Source organism: Triticum urartu, chromosome 6 (assembly GCF_003073215.2).
Source record: "Triticum urartu cultivar G1812 chromosome 6, Tu2.1, whole genome shotgun sequence".
Classification (NCBI taxonomy): Eukaryota; Viridiplantae; Streptophyta; class Magnoliopsida; order Poales; family Poaceae; genus Triticum; species Triticum urartu.
Window position 1 is genome coordinate 11,551,786 of NC_053027.1, and position 19,331 is coordinate 11,571,116.

The 19,331-nt window shown below is 45.0% G+C and overlaps 1 protein-coding gene across 1 annotated transcript; it reads right to left on the reverse strand.

Moving 5' to 3' along the window:
* Window positions 1–10,405: 10,405 nt before the first annotated feature.
* On the reverse strand, window positions 10,406–15,490 carry LOC125512609. Its single transcript, XM_048677705.1, has 4 exons — window positions 15,143–15,490; window positions 14,533–14,661; window positions 11,077–14,006; window positions 10,406–10,904 (listed from the first exon to the last, which is right to left on the reverse strand). Exons 2-4 carry the CDS (start codon window positions 14,542–14,544, stop codon window positions 10,901–10,903), a joined length of 2,946 nt encoding a protein of 981 aa, XP_048533662.1. The 5' UTR covers window positions 14,545–14,661; window positions 15,143–15,490; the 3' UTR covers window positions 10,406–10,900.
* Window positions 15,491–19,331: the final 3,841 nt, after the last annotated feature.

The window sequence follows — 19,331 nt, forward strand, 5'->3', positions numbered from 1 at the left end:
CTTCGGTCAGAAAGCCCCTTGCTATGCTTCCCTCTAGACGTGACATGTTGCGAACGTATCCTTTGATGACACCATTCATCCTTTCGAACGGCATCATGCTGTGCAGGAACGTCGGCCCGAGTTGGATGATATCGTCCACGATATGGACCAGCAGATGCACCATAACATCGAAGAATGCGGGCGGGAAGTACATCTCAAGCTCGCATAGTATCACCACAATCTCTTCCTGTAGCCTTCTGAGTTGCCTCACGCCAACAGACTTCCGAGAGATGACGTCGAAAAAGTTGCATAGGCCAAATAGGGTTTCACGGACGTGCGCGTCCATGATCCCACGGATTGCAACTGGAAGTATCTGCGTCATCAGCACGTGACAGTCATGAGACTTCATCCCGCCGAACTTCAGCTTCGCTGGGTCTAGGTATCTGCTTATCTTCCTCGCGTAACCGTAAGGAAGTTTTACTCCTATGAGGCAGGTGAAAAACTGCTCGATCTCCTCCTGACTTAGAGTGAAGCACGCGGGAGGGTAGTCATTTCCGATCTTCTTGGCCTTTTTGCCTTTGCGACGACTTTCCGTGTCCTGCTTCGCCTCATCATCATCATCATATATAGCGTGAAGCTCTTGCCTGATGCCCATTGATTTCAAGTCTGCCCTTGCTTTCGGCCCATCTTTGGTCCTCTCTGGCATGTTGAGCAGGGTACCAAGGAGACTCTCGCACACGTTCTTCGTGATATGCATGACATCAAGGCTGTGAGGCACACGGTGGATCTTCCAGTACGGCAAGTCCTAGAAAACAGATCTCGTTTTCCATACCTTCAGCAGCGGCTCTGGCGCCTTTCGCTTCTTTCCCGGCTCTGGCGCCTTTTGCTTCTTTCCCGGCAGTGGGCAGTCTTTCCAATTTTTCAACAACTCGTCTATTTCCTCGCCGCTCCTCGTACGCGGGCGTCCTCGGGGTTCGGTTTCACCATCGAACAGATCCTTGCGTTTTCTCCACGGGTCATCGTCGCGAAGCCACCTTCGATGTCCCATGAACACGGTTTTCGAAGACCCAGGATCTTTATCTAGCTGGTGATACGTTGTGTCATCCATGCACCTGACGCATCCAGAAAATCCGTGGACCACCTGCCCCGCGACATATCCGTAACCGAGATAGTCGTGCACCGTCTTGAGCAGCGCGGCTCTCATAGGGAAATATTCTTTCTCTGCGGCGTCCCACGTATTGGCTGGCGTTTTCCACAGCGTGTCAAGCTCCTCTTTCAGCAGCCCCAGATACAGATTGATGTCGTTCCCTGGTTGTTTCGGTCCTTCAATTAGCATACTCATGTGAATGTACTTCCTCTTCATGCACAACCAGGGGGGAAGGTTGTACATCCACACAAACACAGGCCAGGTGCTACGTGTGCTTCTATGGCTGCCAAACGGATTGACTCCATCGGTGCTCGCGCCCAGCACGATGTTCCTTGGATCGTTCCCAAATTCTGGGTCTCCGAAGTTCAACGCTTGCCACTGGCTCGCATCCTTAGGGTGACTCAGCATCTTGTCTTTTTTATCTATCTCCGGATCATTTGCGTCATATTCTCGCTTCTTCTCCTCCCTATCCGCGTGCCAACGCAGGAGCTTTGCTACCTTAGGGTCCGCAAAATACCGCTGCAGACGAGGAGTGATCGGAAAGTACCACACCACTTTTCGAGGAGCTTTCTTCCTCTTCTTGTATCGAGTGACGCCGCACACCAGACATATGGTAGACTCCGCGTGCTCGTCCCGATAAATGATGCAATTGTTCATGCACACATGGTATTTCACGTGCGGTAAATCCAAAGGACACACGATTTTCTTCGCCTCCTCCAAACTGGTCGGGCACTTGTTCCCCTTGGGAAGACGTTCGTGCCAGAATGACATGTTCTCGTCGAAGCATGCGTCGGTCATTTTGTGTTTTACCTTCATCTCCAGAGCCATGAGCGTTACTTTCAGGCGGTATCCTCGGGCCTGCATCCTTCATACAATGGAGTAACCGCGTCTAACTCAAGTTGATCCATCTTGGCTTTCTCTCGGGCGGCAGCTCTTGCGTTATCCGTCTGCTTGAGAAGCAGCTCTTGAATATGAGGGTCCTGCACCCAGCCCATCGATGGTCCAGCGTCGTCTGCTCCGCCGGCATCATCATCTTCATGATCATGCCCGTCGACTGCTCCGGCATCTTCCTCATCATCATGTCCTGCATCTTCTACATGATGACTGTGTACAACATCACCGTCGTGATCATCTCCTCGGGATTCTTCGTCTTCTCGCCCGCCCGAGCCGCGGTGGTTGTATTGCTGCCCTTCCTCATTTCTTGCCCGGCCCCCATGGACGACTTCGTAGTCATCTTCATCACCTTGCCACTGATAGCCATCCATGAAACCACGCAAGAGCAAGTGGTCCCGCACCTGCCCGGATTCCGGGTCCGCAATAAGGCTCTTCAGCTTGCATCTTCGACACGGACATCTTATCTCCGTCTCGTTCTTTTGAAGCATCTCGGCCTTCGCGGACCTCAAAAACCTATTCACGATGCCTTCGGTCATCATGCGGACCATGGTCGCCTGCGAGGTAGAGCAAAACGATATTTTAGAACCAAGAAAAAATTTGGCATGACTTTCCCTAAAAATAGGACCAAAAAGAATGCTTAATGCCAAAATTCTCGCCGAAACGGAAATGAATCAACATTCCGGCAAAATATTGGCAACTATCGAATTTCAAATACCGGTACACCTCCAAACACAAACACATATGCAACACCACAAACATATGCAACACCACGAACATACATAGATCTAGCTAGGCCATAAAAAGTGCATGTGCACATTGTTGTAGGGAGAACAACATAAATATAGCTTCCCCCTTACTTACCTATCAAAATAAGGTAATTTAACCACTTAAATTGAATGAATCTATGGTGGAAATGAGGTGAAAAAGAGGAGGCACCCGAGACAAGGAGGAGGTGGAGAGAATGAAGTGGGGAGAAAGTGAGTGTGGGTAGGAGAGGCTGTCCAAAATATCTTGTTGCTGCCCACTTACTAATGGCGCACCAACTCTAAATGCGCCATTAGTAATCCAGGTTACTAATGGTGCACCTCCTGGTGATGCGCCATTAGTAGTTTTGCAAAAAAAAAATAATTCTAATGGCGCACTGTCCCACAGTGCGCCATTACTAGTTTAAACTAGTAATGGCGCACGGTGGAACAGTGCGCCATTAGTAGTTTTGCAAAAAAGGGAATAAAAAATATAATAAAAAAACAACATTAGTGGCGCACTTTCCGGCTGGTGCGCCATTACTAGTTACCACTAGTAATGGCGCACTGTATCTGGATGCGCCATTAGTATGTTTGGACAAGCACACTAGTTAAAAAAAATTTGATACTAATGGCACACCCTGGGCCAGGTGCGCCATTAGTAGTTTCAACTCTAATGGCGTATCAGTAGGTGGTGCGCCATTAGTATATACTAATGGCGCACCGCTTGTCTGGTGCGTCATTAGTATCAATCCCATCTATAGGCCTTTTTCTAGTAGTGTGAAGCAAATTAACCAGCATTGCACCTCTTTTTTATTTTTTAATAACTTATTTGAACTCCGGACTTCTTCTGTTCCGTATGCAGCATTCAAAGCGACGTTATCAATTTCCAACATGTTCTGACATCATTTGTTGTTTTTCAGTCATTTACCTAATTGTTTAGAGAGCTAAATGACCGTGAAATTGAAAGTCACTACAAAATGAATTCTGAAAATGTTGAAATTTGCAATGGTATTATCATTTCACCCGTATAGCATGTGCAAAAGAGTAGAGAGGGTCACAAAAAAACTACTAAGAAATAAATAGAAGGAAATAAATAAAGCAAAAAAGAAAAAAACTATATAAAAAATTACTCAATAATAAATAAAAGAAAATAAATAATGCTGAAAATAAAAACTATATAAAAAATTACTCAAAAATAAATAAATAAAATAAATAATGCAGAAAAGAAAAAACTATATATAAAATTTGTTGGGGCGTTGCCCAGTGGGCCTGTCAAACCTAGGGTGTGCAAATGCAGGCCCAGAAGGGCCCGCAGACTCACAGGGCAGCGCGCCCTAGTTAGGCCCAGAAGCCTGCTATATAGAGAAGTTCGAAGGAGCAGGCGCGGCTGGGTTTATAAACCAGTGCGGCTGCCCTTCGCTCGGCGAGGTGGGACTAAACATTGTGCACCGCCGGTGGCAGCGCACAACCATTAGTACCGGTTGGTGACTGCAACTGATAGTAATGATTGGGCCTTTAGTACCGGTTCGTGGCACAAACCAGTATTAAAGGGCAATTTTCGCCAGGCCAAGGGGCGGGAAACGACCCCTTTAGTACCGGTTGGTGGCTCCAACCGGTACTAAAGACCCCTCCTATATATATGGCACTTACGAGAAATTCAGTTTCATCGACCACCACTTCTTCTCGATCCAACTTCGCCGCACCCGTCGCCCATCGCTCGCCGCCCCCGCCGCCCGTCGTCGCCGTCACCGCCATCGCCCCCGCCGCCCGTCGCCGCCGCCTCGCCCGCCGCCCGTCCCCGTCGCATCGCCCGCCGCCGCCCGTACGCCGCCGCCCCCCGCTCGTACACACACACACACACAGAGACAGACAGACACACACACACACACACGCACACACATTGTTTTTACTTATTTTCTATTTTCTGTTGTTTAGATTAATGTTACATAAATTATGTAGATAATAATGTTAGAATGTTAATGTTAGATGAATTACAAGGAAAAGATGTTAAATATTAATGTTAATTTTAGATGAATTAGCTAGATATTAATTAGGTATATATATATGAGATTTGAACTAGTTGAATTAATATAACTAGTTTATTTTTAGTATGAAAATTAATAGAACAAGTATATTTTTAGTAAGAAAATTTAGGTATATGAGATTTGATGATCTAATCAAAATATTACTATATAGAACTACCTACTTTATTTTAGTAAGAAATTAATAGAACTAGTTCATTTTTAGTAAATGCTTAGTTGAATTAATAGAACTAGTTTATTTAGTTGAATTAATAGAACTAGTAAGTGTTTAATGTTTCACCTATATATGGACATATGTTAGATATTAATGTTAAATGTTAGATGAATTAGATATAAATTATATGTTAGATATATATTTAATTTAGTTATATGAGATTTCATTATCTAATTAACATTTTATTATATAGAACTAGCTACCTTATTTTTAGTAAAAAATTAATAGAACTAGTTTAGTTGAATTAGTTGAATTAATTAGTTGAACTAGTTAGTTGAATTAGTTCAATTAATTAGGTATATTTTTCGTAAGTGCTTAGTTGAATTAGTTCAATTAATTAGTTGAACTAGTTAAATTAACAGAATTAGTTGAATTAATAGAACTAATAAGTGTTTAATGTTTCACCTATGAACATAGTAATATCGTCTGACGACGAACACGATTTTATTATGTGTGAATACTGCGAAGACCAGCGCGGCCTGTGCGGCAGAAATTTTCTAGTTAATGATAGACGCTTCAGCATCAACCTGGATGAGAACTTCGAAGTGGATACAGTAAGTCACAATGACAAGTCTTTTTTCGTAATTAAGCATGACTTATGCTTAATTTGCTTCAACTTTTAATTTTAATTTTTCACTATTCTACTAGCGTATCCCCTGCCATGCAAGAATTTTTGTCTTGGATAAGATAGGTTTCAGTCCTAACGAAACTATGGAGGTAAAAAGAGTTTACTTGAAGACCGAGCATGGTTATACCTTCAACGTCAAATTATACAATGCAGACACATACACCTATTTTGAATGCAAAACTTGGCAAGCACTATGCAAGGCTTATGCATTTGAGCCTGATATGATTATTACCTTTGATATTCGTCCGGAAGATGATATTGAAGGTAATAGAGACATCTGGGTCGATGTGCAGACGCCTCCAGTTCTATCATTATGTGAGTTTCTCAACCATATTTATGTCTTCGGTATGAGATTATTTGAACCAGTTGAATAATTAATAGATCTCAATTTATATTGACAGCTTACTTCCAATCAAGCAAACATGTCCGGCGCTTGGTAGACAGGACGGTCCACTGTCCCGGGGCTGAACTAAACTGCGAGGAGACAAGTCATTATGTTTCATGGCTTGATGATCTTGATGCTGTCAAGATAAATTTCTTTCCTGCACTTAGAAATGTTAGTACTCAAAACGTGCGACCAATAGTGTTCGTACTGAACTACGGTCACATATATTTAGGAAAGATGGTAAGATTTCTACTATTTCTTCTCAGTGCATCTTTTGCATACATTATTTTTTTAAACTAAACTTCATTGCTAAGTATGTTACTATACGATGTTCTTCAATAGGGACTTCCGATGAATGTTGTGTCTGATTGGATCGAGACTGAAGGTACCATGAATATTATTAGCTTACGGCCAAGATATCCTACAATGCACTTTAGTGCATTCAGGATTTCTAATAGCGAGGAATGCTTAATAGTAAAAGACTGGAGCAAAATTGTGAGCGATCACAGAGTGATTTGCTTTTGTGGTGTTATGAACGCTTATAATATCATTACCATGTTGAACTCGATGATATCTTTGCTATGAAAACCGTTGGTGATGATATATATGATGTAAGAGTTTTTATATTAATATGATGATGATGATGATGAGTTATTATATCATTTATGAAAGAAACTGCATATTAGTTTCAACTGGATGGATTCTAGCTAAGTGATCAAGTATATGCCATATCCATATTACCTCGATCACTTAATTAGGTGATAAAGTATATATAATATGGATATGACATATACTTGATGACTTATCTAGGATCCACGCATCCGGTCAAACTAATCTGCGGTACATTCACCAAATAATTTAACAACTCATTATAATGTAAAACAATCGCTAAATTAAATTGAAAACACAACATTAAAGTTAAAATAAAAAATAAAACCAAAACACACCCAAACATTTAGTACCGGTTGGTGTTCCAACCGGTACTAATGTCCTACGCGCCCACGAAGCTGACTCGTGCCACGTGGTTTCCCTTTAGCATCGGTTCGTGCTAAACCGGTACTAAGGGGGGGGGGGGGGCTTTAGTGTCCACAATTTAGTGCCGCTTACCGAACTGACACTAAAAGGCCTTACGAACCGGTGCTATTGCCCGGTTCTGTACTAGTGTTACAGTAAGGTAGGATGCTAATGGGGCAAATTGTGCCCCTACTACTACGTAGCGGAATGTGGTTGACACATCTGTTTGCAGCTCTAGAGAAATGTGCGACACAGATTCATATAAGAGCTGTGCTAGTGTACTACAAGGCTTCCTGCTCTTTAATGTAGTGTGAGGTTGACATGATATGCTTAGTTCTCCTACATAAATAAATAAATCAATCAAATAATGCTTCACGCATTGCTAGAAACTTTATGCGAAATGCAAACTACCCACAACAAAAAAGCAACCCCCCTGTACTCAGAGCCTGTTAACGAATCTTGATATGCACCATTAGTAGTACGTACATGGATGGTTAGGCATGCAGGTGCTACAAAAATATCAACTTCTCCTTGACCATGTAGTTTCCGTAGCGCCAACGAAACTCTGCAGCCAGGTCTAGCAAGCAATGTGCCTCTGATTTACTCCAGGTCTAGAAGGTGGAGCTCAAAGGGAGGGGGCAAATCGATTTCAGGTTTCTAGCAGTAGCATCTATCACCTTACCAAGAAACTAAACTAACGACGGATAACTGAAATGCAGAGCCAATGGAAACATGGAAGCTACAGCAGTGAGCAAGCAGAAGCAGGTACCCCGACTCGCAGCACAGGGTAGGAGGGATCCGCTCGGCCGGCGGCGCCGTCTTTGGCGGTGCTGCCGCTGCCGAGGGTTGGTTGCAGGGAAGCTGGACTCAGCGCCATCGGAGGAGATGCGAAGGAGCGGCGGAGTGCGTCGCCTCCGACGAGACGCGGAGGGGCGACCCCATGCCGGCAGCTCTGGACGGCGAGGCCGCCGGCGATATCTATCTTCAGGGGGAGAGGACACACGGACGAACCACCACCCTTCCGCGCACATAGGGCTAGTTTGGTTCAATACCTGGCAAAAAAAATTGCTAGCCTGGACCTTCCCTGAGACCTGCCTGAAAATTGTTTGGTTGGTGCCTGAAGAGTGAAATACTAGCCTGGCCTGGAGCTCCTGCCATAGTCATTAGCCTGACTGAAACATCAGGCACGATCGTTAGCCTGGACCAGGCGTTTTGCACCGGTCGCCTGGCTCGAGCCTGGGGTTCTAATGCTGCTTTTTTCTTGTGGGCCAGCAGCTATTTCTGACACGTAAATAATTGCTACACAGGGCTAGGGATGAAAATTGAGTGGAAAGTTTCCGCTTTTTCAGAGGAAAAATGGAAACGGAGAGAAAATGTGAAAACAAAAATGGAAATTTGCAAAATGGAAATGGAAATGGAATTTTTTATGCGGAAACAGAAACAAAAACGGAACGGTGTTTTCCAGTGAAACAGGCGTGGAATTTCCGTTTCTACTATAGGCCTATGGCTACTTTGTAGCCCAACTACCAAACAACACACAATGACACAATGAGTAGAATGAGCGGAATGGGTCATTTGAGGACTAACTTTTACTACCACACACGTACTCAATGGACCCTATATGGAATTGTCATGTACTACTACAATACTATCCTATGTTGCTATCACAACCATATTATTTTGCAGCCATGTTAACAATTTTATAAATTTGTTTGTTTTTTGTCTATATTTTTCTATGATTCAACGGGGTTTTAAGTTCTGGTCAAGGAACCGTTTTGTTTCCATGTCTGCTCTGTATTCGCTCCGTGTCTATTTCCGGTAGTATTTGTTTTCGTATTTGTTTCTGGGGTTTTTGTATTCGTTTTCGCTTTTGTAAAAAAAATGAAAATAAATATGATAGCACCCAGTTCCGTTCGTTTCCGCGCCGTTTTCATCCCTGCACAGGGCACATGACACGAACCAAACGCATAGCACTCAGGCAGGCCTGGCCAGGCAATAGTATTTTTCATGTCTCCAGGCCATGGCCAGGCTCCATTTTCTCCCAGGCATGAAGTCCATGCCTCAAACCAAACTAGCCCATAGTCAACGCCTGGCCCAGGAACAATGTTCTCATGGAAACCCCATCGGGCCCATTCGCAATTGCTACTTCTTTTCTACTCCCCTTTTCTTCGTTGGGCGACGCTATACGCGTCATCCGGCAGATAGCATAAAAACATCAAGCGCCTTCAGGACCGTTCGGTTGACAAAAAAAAACAGCTGTCGGATCTCCCCCAAACGTGCACGTCGCGAATTGCAACAAGCCGGTTGTTGCGTTGTTGGCTCTGCAACCGAGGCTTCGTTGCAAAACCACCCGAAGCATTGTTTTCTTTGTTTTTTGAGCTTAAAGCGTTATTTCCTTAAGTGTCATCTCTGCACTGTAGAAATTTATTTGCAACAGAGCTTGTGTTGCAAAAGTATTATTTTTCGTCTTTCACCTTTTTACAACATAGATAATGTTGCGGAAGGACTTCTACAACATTGATGGTGTCCGAGAATTATTGTTTTCGTCTCAAGATCTCTGCAACAGGAGCCTTGTTGTGCTCGGCCTTCTGCAACAAGATCATTGTTACAAGACCTTTTTGAATCATTTTTTTCTCCGGTCTCTGCAACAAGGAGGCCTTTTGTAACAAAGAGGCTTGCTGTCTCTAAACACGAGGCCACCGGCAACAAAGGACCTCCGGCCGGGCTCGCTCTGTGTCGGAGGTGGGGGGTTGCGAGCCCGTGTCAACCAGGGATGGCTGCGTCGTGGCCCCGGCCACGTCTAGGCTCGCCGGGCATGGCTCTTCCCTGCCAGCACCTGGACGGCTTCGACAACGACCGCGCGGGCAGGTTGTGGTGGTGGAATCCCCCCACTGCATCTGTAACAACGATGGCACCGCGCCGCGCCGCGCCACGCCTTCACTCTGGCGGGCATCCGCGCAATACTCCACGGCCCAACATCGCCTAATGATTTGGGAGAAGGTGGGCGTACGGGAGAGGAAGAATAACAGAATGAGATAAGGCTTGTGGGATGTGTGGCTGAAAGGGGGATGTGGCCGCTAGCGGTGTGCTCACTCCGCACTGCAGGATCAAGACGATCTGACGACGAAGGAGGCGATCGGCGCAAGTGAGTTATCAGTCAATTGAACAGAATCATTTCCCTAGGAAAAAAAGTAAGCATAATTCTCTGGGAACCTTCAGAACTCCGAGAACGCTTAATAGGCTCCCATCCAAATTGTCATCATCTTTCAGATCGGAACAAACAGAAGACATGGATATAGGTAGCGCTAGTGATAATGTTAACCTATAACCAAACCGTTGTGCACACCACACACACAAAACCATCACTATCATCATCACCATTCATGTTGCAAATTAGAAATTACAATCAGTTGATTATTCGAACCAGAACAAAACAACTCCACATACACAATAATCACCATCATCATTCAAGCTTACATATTACAGCCAGTCGATGGCCGACTGTACCACACCAAACACTCACACCCACACACAGAAGGAGCTCATGCTGCACTCGGATTTATTTTTGTCATTTGCTCGAAAGCAACCAGATGAACAGTGCTTTGATGGACCGAGCAAGGATGGCCAAATCAAATCAAACCAAAACCAAACCAAACCAAATCAAATGAAACTGCAAGGGGCGTCACCGCACTAAGGCAATGACGATGTAGGGAACACCACAAACCAATCAAGCAGCAAACAGGGCAAGCAACATATACACGGCAGGAAAGCTTCAGTTATGTAGGTCTGCATGATGACGCACATGCATTCAGGTTGGACGAGCCCGAAGGTTGATTCACGGGAGAGGTGAATTACCTGCGGCATAATAAACCAACATTTGGTAGGGATGATTAAACATATGGACTTCCAAAGGATACAGTAGATAAGTTGGTTTTTGTTCTAGAAAAGAGAAGCTAGTGATTTGTTCAGCACAAAATTAAGTTTATTTGCAGAGTAGGAGAGATGGAGTAATATGTGTGTAGCTCACCTGAGTATGGTGCCTCTGGGCAGCTCGGCCTTGTAGTACAGCGAGTGGCTTGGCTCGTAGAGGGAAGGGTGATGGTACTTATTCAACCCGTCCCACTCAAGGTTATCCCACCAGTCCTTCTCGCAGTCCACCTTGGGTGGCTTGGTGTCGCGGCCGACGGACGGCAGACGCCTAAGGCTCCAACAGCCTCGGATCTTGACGGTCTCGAGTATAGGCGCCCACATCCTGCACCCATATATGTGCTGCAGCTTGGGGACCTCATGCAGGTGGATGCTCCTCAGATAGGGAAATTCTATAATTGTATCCTGTTTTTGGCGCCCAGGGGCCAAAGGGAAGACCTCCCTTAGATCATCACAGTACACTATCTCGAGGGTCTGCAAATAACTACAGAAGAACCTCCCTGAATTTCGGCTGGCCAAGGTGAACACGTGTAAGAGCCTGGGACAGCAGTCCAGGTGCAAGAACTCCAGGCTACAAAAGGTCAGAATTGACGTAGTAAATGTCTCTGCCGTCAGAAGCTGGGACAACCATAATGTCTCCAGACGCCTAAAGCTGGACGCACCATTGCCCTGCCCAATATTGAAGACCGTGTGTAGCTTGGGGCACCTCTCGACTCGGCACCATCTTAGACTCTGCCATCCTGATCCGTCGAGAGGTGGAGGGATATTGGTGATGGACAAGTTATCATAGGCATGCACAGATGTACTCTGCTTGCATATAAAACCAGGCAATAATAAAGCACTAGTGCTAGCACTTGGTGCATCCTCCAAAAGTTTGTTGCCCTGTCCATGAATGATCTTTATCATACATGTCTTTGGTTCATCCCAAAGAAATATCTTAGGGCAGTCCCACATCACCATCACTCCAACTGGGCCACCATCCTTCAAGACATATCCATACATGGAGTCCACCATAGTCCTTGTGTGCGGTTGGACTTGCAGTAGTTTGTGGCTGCTTGTTCCTTGGATGTTGCAACCACCAACAGTAGCTGCAGGAAAGATATCAATATGTACGGATGTGGCCCTTAAAAATTCTCTTACAGGAGAAAGCGACCTCAGGAGCCTTGTATCCATAAGAGAAATCCGCCATCCACTGTTAAACTTTTCTTCTTTCTGCTGTTGGAGGGCTTGATCGCTAAGGGGATGTGCATGTGATGCTTCACCTCCGTCAGCTGATGCTGATATTGAGGTGGTGTCAAGATGCAGCAAACCAGACCACCCTTTCCCTTCAAATGTCTTAGGCCACAATATTGCACGGAGCTTCTCGCAGCCTAGCAGGATGATCTGCTTGGGGAGTGAGGTGGCTACCACTTCCCTGAAGTTGAGTGTTTTCACTCCTGTGCCCGAGAGGTCCAGCTCTTCAAGACTCCCCAACGATCCTTTCAAGAATATGTTCTTCAATTCTTTGCAGTCCCTAAAAGAGATGATTTTTAACCCACCACAGGCACCAATAATGACAGTATCAAGGTTAATGTTGCTTGCTGAGCCAGATAAGCTTCTCATGTAACCACTGACCATATTCCGTGAAAAATCAAGAAGCTCCATGCTTTCCATATCTGAGAACACATTGGTGTCGGACCAGCAGGTGGACTTTGTTAACCGGAGCTTGCGAATGTTACGCAACCGTCCTTGTAAATGGCTAAAGTCCCAGTTTTTGGCTCCCATCACATTTAGCTCCCTGAGTTGGGTCATGAGATCCATCATCCGTGCAGACAAGATCCAATCACAATCTGTGTAGCGCAGGTCAAGCACCCATAAGCTTTGGAAGCATGACCACAACTTTGGGGTGTCCTCCTCTTCCAATTGCGCCTCATCTCTCTTTCCTAGGTTTTGACAGTGGTCAAGCCATAAAAATCTAAGGCTGTGGCAGCAGAGAAATGGAGGTGATGAAAAGCTAAAGCTACATCTTGAGAGTTTCATCACGCCAAGCTTGTCAAAATGCTGGAACATTCTGTTAGGAACGACTCCATCAGGGACCAGCACAAATCCATGAGCTGGTGATGCCCAGTGTGGTACGCACTCAGCATACCATAGAAAGCGAGAGGGAAATTCATTGTCGCGGTAGTCCATATTCCATCGGATATCACCTTGCAGTCTCTCACCAACTTGCCATGCTTCAGCAATGTCTGTGGCTTTCTGTATGATTCCATCACATATCCAATAGTTGCATGCATGGGTAGCCAAATCATACTCGCTGTCGACATAATGGCGGCTGGTGCAATGTATTGTCAACATATACAAGAAGCACTGAACAAGTATTTCAGGATCAACACCACTCTTATATGCAACTAGTGTAGCCTCTTTGCGCAGTAGATAGTACCAGAGATCTTGTGGGTTTTTCTCGTAGCATGAAGCTGAGAGAAGAACATTTGTTATATCCTTCTTGATGGCCTTGTCTTTCATATTGGGGTCCATCCGAAACCTCCCTTGGAAGGTCCATATCACCTTGTTGGTCAAATATTCATATACAGGAAGACCAAGGCTAGATATGTCAATCTCCTCGTTGCTTCCATTGTGAAGAACCAGCAAAAACCTGCTGCCCTGTATGCTCCTCTGGATCTCTATTGCGACCTCTGCTATCCCAGCCCGAGATTGCTGATCAGTAATACCATTGAAATCATCCTCCTCGTCTTGCTTGCCAAACATCTGCATCACCTGATTGGGAAGCTTCAGCTGCTCTGCGATTTCCCTCTGAACTGCTCTTGTGCTCTCCCACTTAGAGCAGTCGATGTGGATGACTTGCTCAAACTGCAGTCCCCATTGCCATTTCTTTTCATTCGATGCGAGCTGTTGGGCTACGGCTTGCACGACCGCAGATGCCCCCAGCCCGTCCCAGCCATCAAAGTATATGACATTTTCTTTTCCTCTAGTATACTTGAGTTCATCGAGAATTCCTTCAACAGCCTCATCAATGGTGTTTGCCTTGATAACCTGCATGCATATGTGAAGCGGTGAGGACGGTGGCCACCAGTGCAAAGTAGCTACATACATAGTAGCAGTACTCCCTCCATTCCAAAATATAGTGCGCCCGCGCTTCCCGAGGTCCAACTTTGATCATAAATTTAACCAACGAGACCGACTGCAGCGGGAGAAAAAATTATATAGTTGAAAACTTCTTTTGAATACGAATTCGCTGGTATAACTTTTGCTCCCGCCGCAGTCGGTCTCATTGGATAAATTTATGGTCAAAGTTGAAGCACGGGAATAGAGGAAGCACTCTATTTTAGAACGGAGGTAGTATATATATGAAACAATATGTGATGGGCAAGGTTACGCAAGCGTGATGCAATTAATGAACAGAACTCCTGAGATATAGAACACTTTACAACAAAAGATTTACCACAATCGATGCACCCACGAGGGTACAATAACCCAAATATTTTGTAAACTAGCTCGAACGGGATAAGAAAGATAACATGCACAAGTGAACGAAAAGTGATGGTACATGTAAACATACTTCTGTACGCATGATGAATTGGCAAGATACTGCAATCTCTACCCTCTAGATTAATTCCATTTCCAGGTCATCATTGATCAGTCAGCTCACTAGAAGTCTCCAGCTGAATTCCTCGAGCTCGATTGATTCCTGTATACAAATGCAATGATATGCAAGCAAGATTAATAAAATAAAACTCAATGACCTAAAGGAGAGCATGCAAAAAATATAATTCTCGTGCTTCCACAAAATTTCAAAAAAATCACACGTGTATGTCATAGAGTACTGTGTGCAGCTGTTAAGTTTCATACAAATTTTTATATTTTTATGTGCAAAAAATAACAAAATTAGAGCACATAAATGTGCTTTTTAGCCTCTCATGACTGCTATTTTAGTTTGGACTGCATGTGAGATTTCACCAAAACTTTGCAAATACATAGGTTACTGTAATATCTACATGTGATTGTTAATGAAATTTTCTGAATCTTCGAAACTCACTTCTATTCTTTCAAAGTAAAGAGAGCACATTTGCTCAAGGGTAGAAAATCTATGTCCTGATAAAACCAGCATACATAGATACGAAGAAGCAGACAGGCTGATTGAATACAGGTGTAAGCTGAGCTTTACATACCTTGGTTATATTGAATAACTGGTACTATGCAGACTTGCAGAGAGTATGTAGCTAGGTAGAGACAGGGGCAACTAGAAGCTGGCTAGACTGGAGAGCGAAATCTGGACACACAACATGCTTCAACGGGGTCCTTGTGGTTACACACAAATGCCTTGGCTAGACAGAATAAAAGCAAGCAGTACTATTCCTTACCTTTTGCTTTGCCTTTTGTCTTTCCTTGAGGACTATCTTTTGCTTTCACTAAAGACAGAAATCAATTCTACGCTTGTAGCTAGCTTAGCTGCAAGATTTAAAGATAAAGAATTCAAGGCCTGACCGGCCATTGTTTGATCTCGCTGCTAGCTAATCAAACAACTTTTGTGTAACTTGCATTGAAAAGAATGTGGTGCAAGTTAGATTCAAGGGTGCGGCTAATATCACTAATCCTATTTTACTATTTAGCTTCATCTGCTACACAGATTCCTATACAAGTACTACTCACAAGGATTGCAGTTTTCTATTCGAATGTAATGTGAGAGGCTGAAATGCTTACTTAACTTTGCTACATAATAAATCAGAAAAATGCTTCCTACACTGCTACAAACTTTTAAGAAAGTTACCTGCATATAATATTGACACTATCAAGAACTGTCAAGGCACACTCCGAAATGTACTAAATATCATAGTTTTAAATAGCCGGCTATAGCTGTTTGAGGGTGTTGCCGCTAAATGATTTCATGTACAATTTGGCGCTATAGCCCGCTATAGCCTAGCTATAGCTGTTTTTAAGGGTCGCCGCTAAATGCCATAGCCCGCTATTTAAAACATTGCTAAATATCGACATACAATTTTTGCGCCCTTCAGTGCATCTGTCAGATATGGTCAGAAATATCACATTGTCAAGCTAAAACATAAGTAGCCTGTTGTACAGAAATATTGTAAAGCAAAAGAGCTACATGCTGCGAAGAAATATTTGGGCTGCTTCATGCTTATCAGTGTGCACAAATACCTTCAAGAGGCAGTATCCTTACCTTTTGCTTTCGTTTTTCTCTCACATTGGGATGATTACCTTACGCTTTGCTAAAGACGGAAATCAATCCTTTGCTTGTGTCCAGCTACCAGCAGGGTTGAAAGATAAAGATAAATGATTGCAAGACTGTCCCTTTACTATTGGATCCTCCTGCTAATTGAGCATCTTTTGTGTCTTTCAGGCCACCTGCCTGTCAAGTAGAGCATCCAGCTTTGGGTGTTAGATTGCATTGCAATTCAGTGAAGTAGGATTCTCGCTACTAGGAAAAGGCCTACTAATGACGCACCAGTTTTGCCTACTAATAGCGCATCACTGATGCGCCATTAGTATCACGCCACTAGTATTTATTACTAATGGCGCACCACTGGTGCGTCATTAGTATCTGGTATACTAATGGCGCACCACCCAGTGCGCCATTAGTATATAACACCATGCGCCATTAGTATGCCTCCCAGGGGCCATATTTAACCATGCGCCACCGAGGCACACTAATGGCACACTGCGGATGGATGCGCCATTAGTATACTTGGCATACTAATGGCGCACTGTTTGATGATGCGCCATTAGTATACTTTGGCATACTAATGGCGCACTCTGTAGTGATGCGTCATTAGTATGAATATTAGGTTTTTTTTACTTTTCTGATTTTTGCACAGGTTACAAAATATATTATTTGACAGAATATAGACAGTAGCACACAGCAACAGCAGATTCATCGAATACAATAGAAGATTAGTCTCCGAATACAATTCATCATATTAGTCTCCGAATTCAAAAGATCGAACAAAGATAAAACACTACAAGTCTCGAGACCGCGAGTATCGAGTTTGTCTTCACATTACAAGTCGATATCGATCATCTAAACTACCATCACATAGAAGAGAGCTGCGTCATCACGATGAGCATCATCGCGATGAAACTGGTCTTCATCCGGTTCCTCCAACGCTCCCTCCTCTCTCTCGCTAGATAGCGGGCGTATCTAGATTCCGCCTCCGCCCTAGTGGCGTACCCTTTGTAATTGTTACCGTTGAAACGGTGAACCTGTCTCCGACACTCCTCCCAGTCGTCGTAGACTCCGGAAACCTTACCCTTGTACACGACATACGACGACAACTCTATGCACAAGCCAAACAACAGACAATACATACATAAGCAATATATAAGTATGCAACAAAAGGATCGGAAGAGAAAAGCAAGACATTAATAGCACGATTCATGGTCCTACTAATAAATAGCATCAATTACATCTAAGTTGAACGACTGTCCAAACCAAAGAGACATACAATTCATTAAAGTTTAATTACAACATGAGCCAATCAATGTTTCAGAACTACACATCACTACTTTCGACTCGACTCATGGACAGGAGCGTGGATGAAGCCGCCGTCTGTCATGATGGTCATGAAATCGCGGGCATTGTCAGCCTGCATTTGTAGCATTCCGTCTATCTCAATGTTGGACGGTTGATATCTGAGGAAGAACTGCCCCGAGGTATGAAGGACATCTTGATGGATGATGTCCGTAAACTCCGACTGGATGCGAAAGAATTCTTGTCTGATGTCCGCGTCCTGGATTGCCGACAAGCTCGTGGCCCAATCTTTGAGATTATTTGGTAGCAGAAGGTGATGATGGTCCCTTACGATCGCCCGCATGTGATGGAGGGCGTAGTAGGCATCCTTCTGACCGCCAGGCGGTTGCTTGACGCAGCAGAACGTCGTATTGTGGGCGAACACGTGCTTGCCGTACTTACGAACTGCCCTGATGAAGGTGCCTCCAGATTTGGCGTAGCCGGGGAGAACATCATCAAGAACTTTCTTGATATTTGTGTAGTCTATCTTGGAGTTACGGTTCGGATCGAAATACGTGGCCATGGAATATTTTGGGCTTAAGAGGATGAGTGTGCAATGTGTGTCACTGCACAGAACACGGAATGTTATAAAAAAAAGAACGATCGAAATCTAAGAAATCATATGTTACGGGGCGGTTAAGGGATGACTTACTCGGGAAAGTAAGCCACAAGGAAGTTATCCTTATCTGGGTTTGCCAGAATGACGTCTTCGAGGGGTGAACTCGCGACTTGGCGGTCCCCAGCGCTGCTCAAGAGCTTGGCACGCATGTAGAAGGGGTCGACGATCACGATGTCCGGGGTCTTATCTCTAATGATCCGCATCTCCATACTCAGCGAAAACAGCCGAACGAAGGTGTAGTGCAGCGGATAAAGGTTGAACATAGCAAAGATGTCATCAAACCGCAGGACGATCGTACCCCCAATGGCGCCATCCACAAAGCCCTTGCCCTCTGCCACCTTGGCCACGAAAACCGGGTATGCCACATCATTCTCTCTGAGACGCCGCTTCTCCAAAGAAAGAACACTGTCATGCAGACTTCGCATAGCACCGGTTGCAGCATTGAGCATATTTGTCGGTAGCATCGCCCTACTCGCCACATGCACCCTCCTCGAGATATCCTTAGGTGAAGGTGGCCCGTCCTGAGCACGAATCGTACTCGGTGCTGGCTGGCTCGCACCGACGCCCTTTTTAGTCTGCCGTTTCCAGCCCTTCTTCTTGATCTGCTGTAATGGGACCGAGTTCTGCTCACAGACCGCCTTCTTGAGCGTGTTGGGGCTGATAATATTTGGCACCTCCTCTATCTGAGGCTCGGTGAAGGCGGCAGCTGGAGGCGTCTCCCGAGAACTGAACGCCAGACGACGCCTGTTGCAATTGGGTTTCTCCGCCGTACCAGCTAGATCGCGGTCGTCTTGTTTGGGTTCTTGAGAAGGAGGCCCGCAGAACTCGTCACCGTACCCATGTTCGGCAAAGTACTTATTGACGTTGGTAAATGTACCATCGTCGTTGTCGTCGTCGTCCGGATCCTGTGCCATATGCATGTCCGGATCCTGTGCCATAGGGATGTCCGGCATGTTCGGTAGCGTTGCGGCGTTCTTGCCATGGCTTGGCGCCGGCACGACTGGCGGTCTTGTCTCTGGGGTGGTGTCCCCCGTCCCCTAACGAATCTGGCTCTTCGGCCAAAGCAGGGGCCAGCTTACGTAGGCGCTGAGGGTCATCTCATCTTCTTCGTCGGCCCCATCGGGTCGAATCGGAGGTAATAGCTCGTCGCAGCCTGGCAGCACCCGAACCACTTCAACCCTATACATTGTGGGTGGCATCGGATTACCGTGGA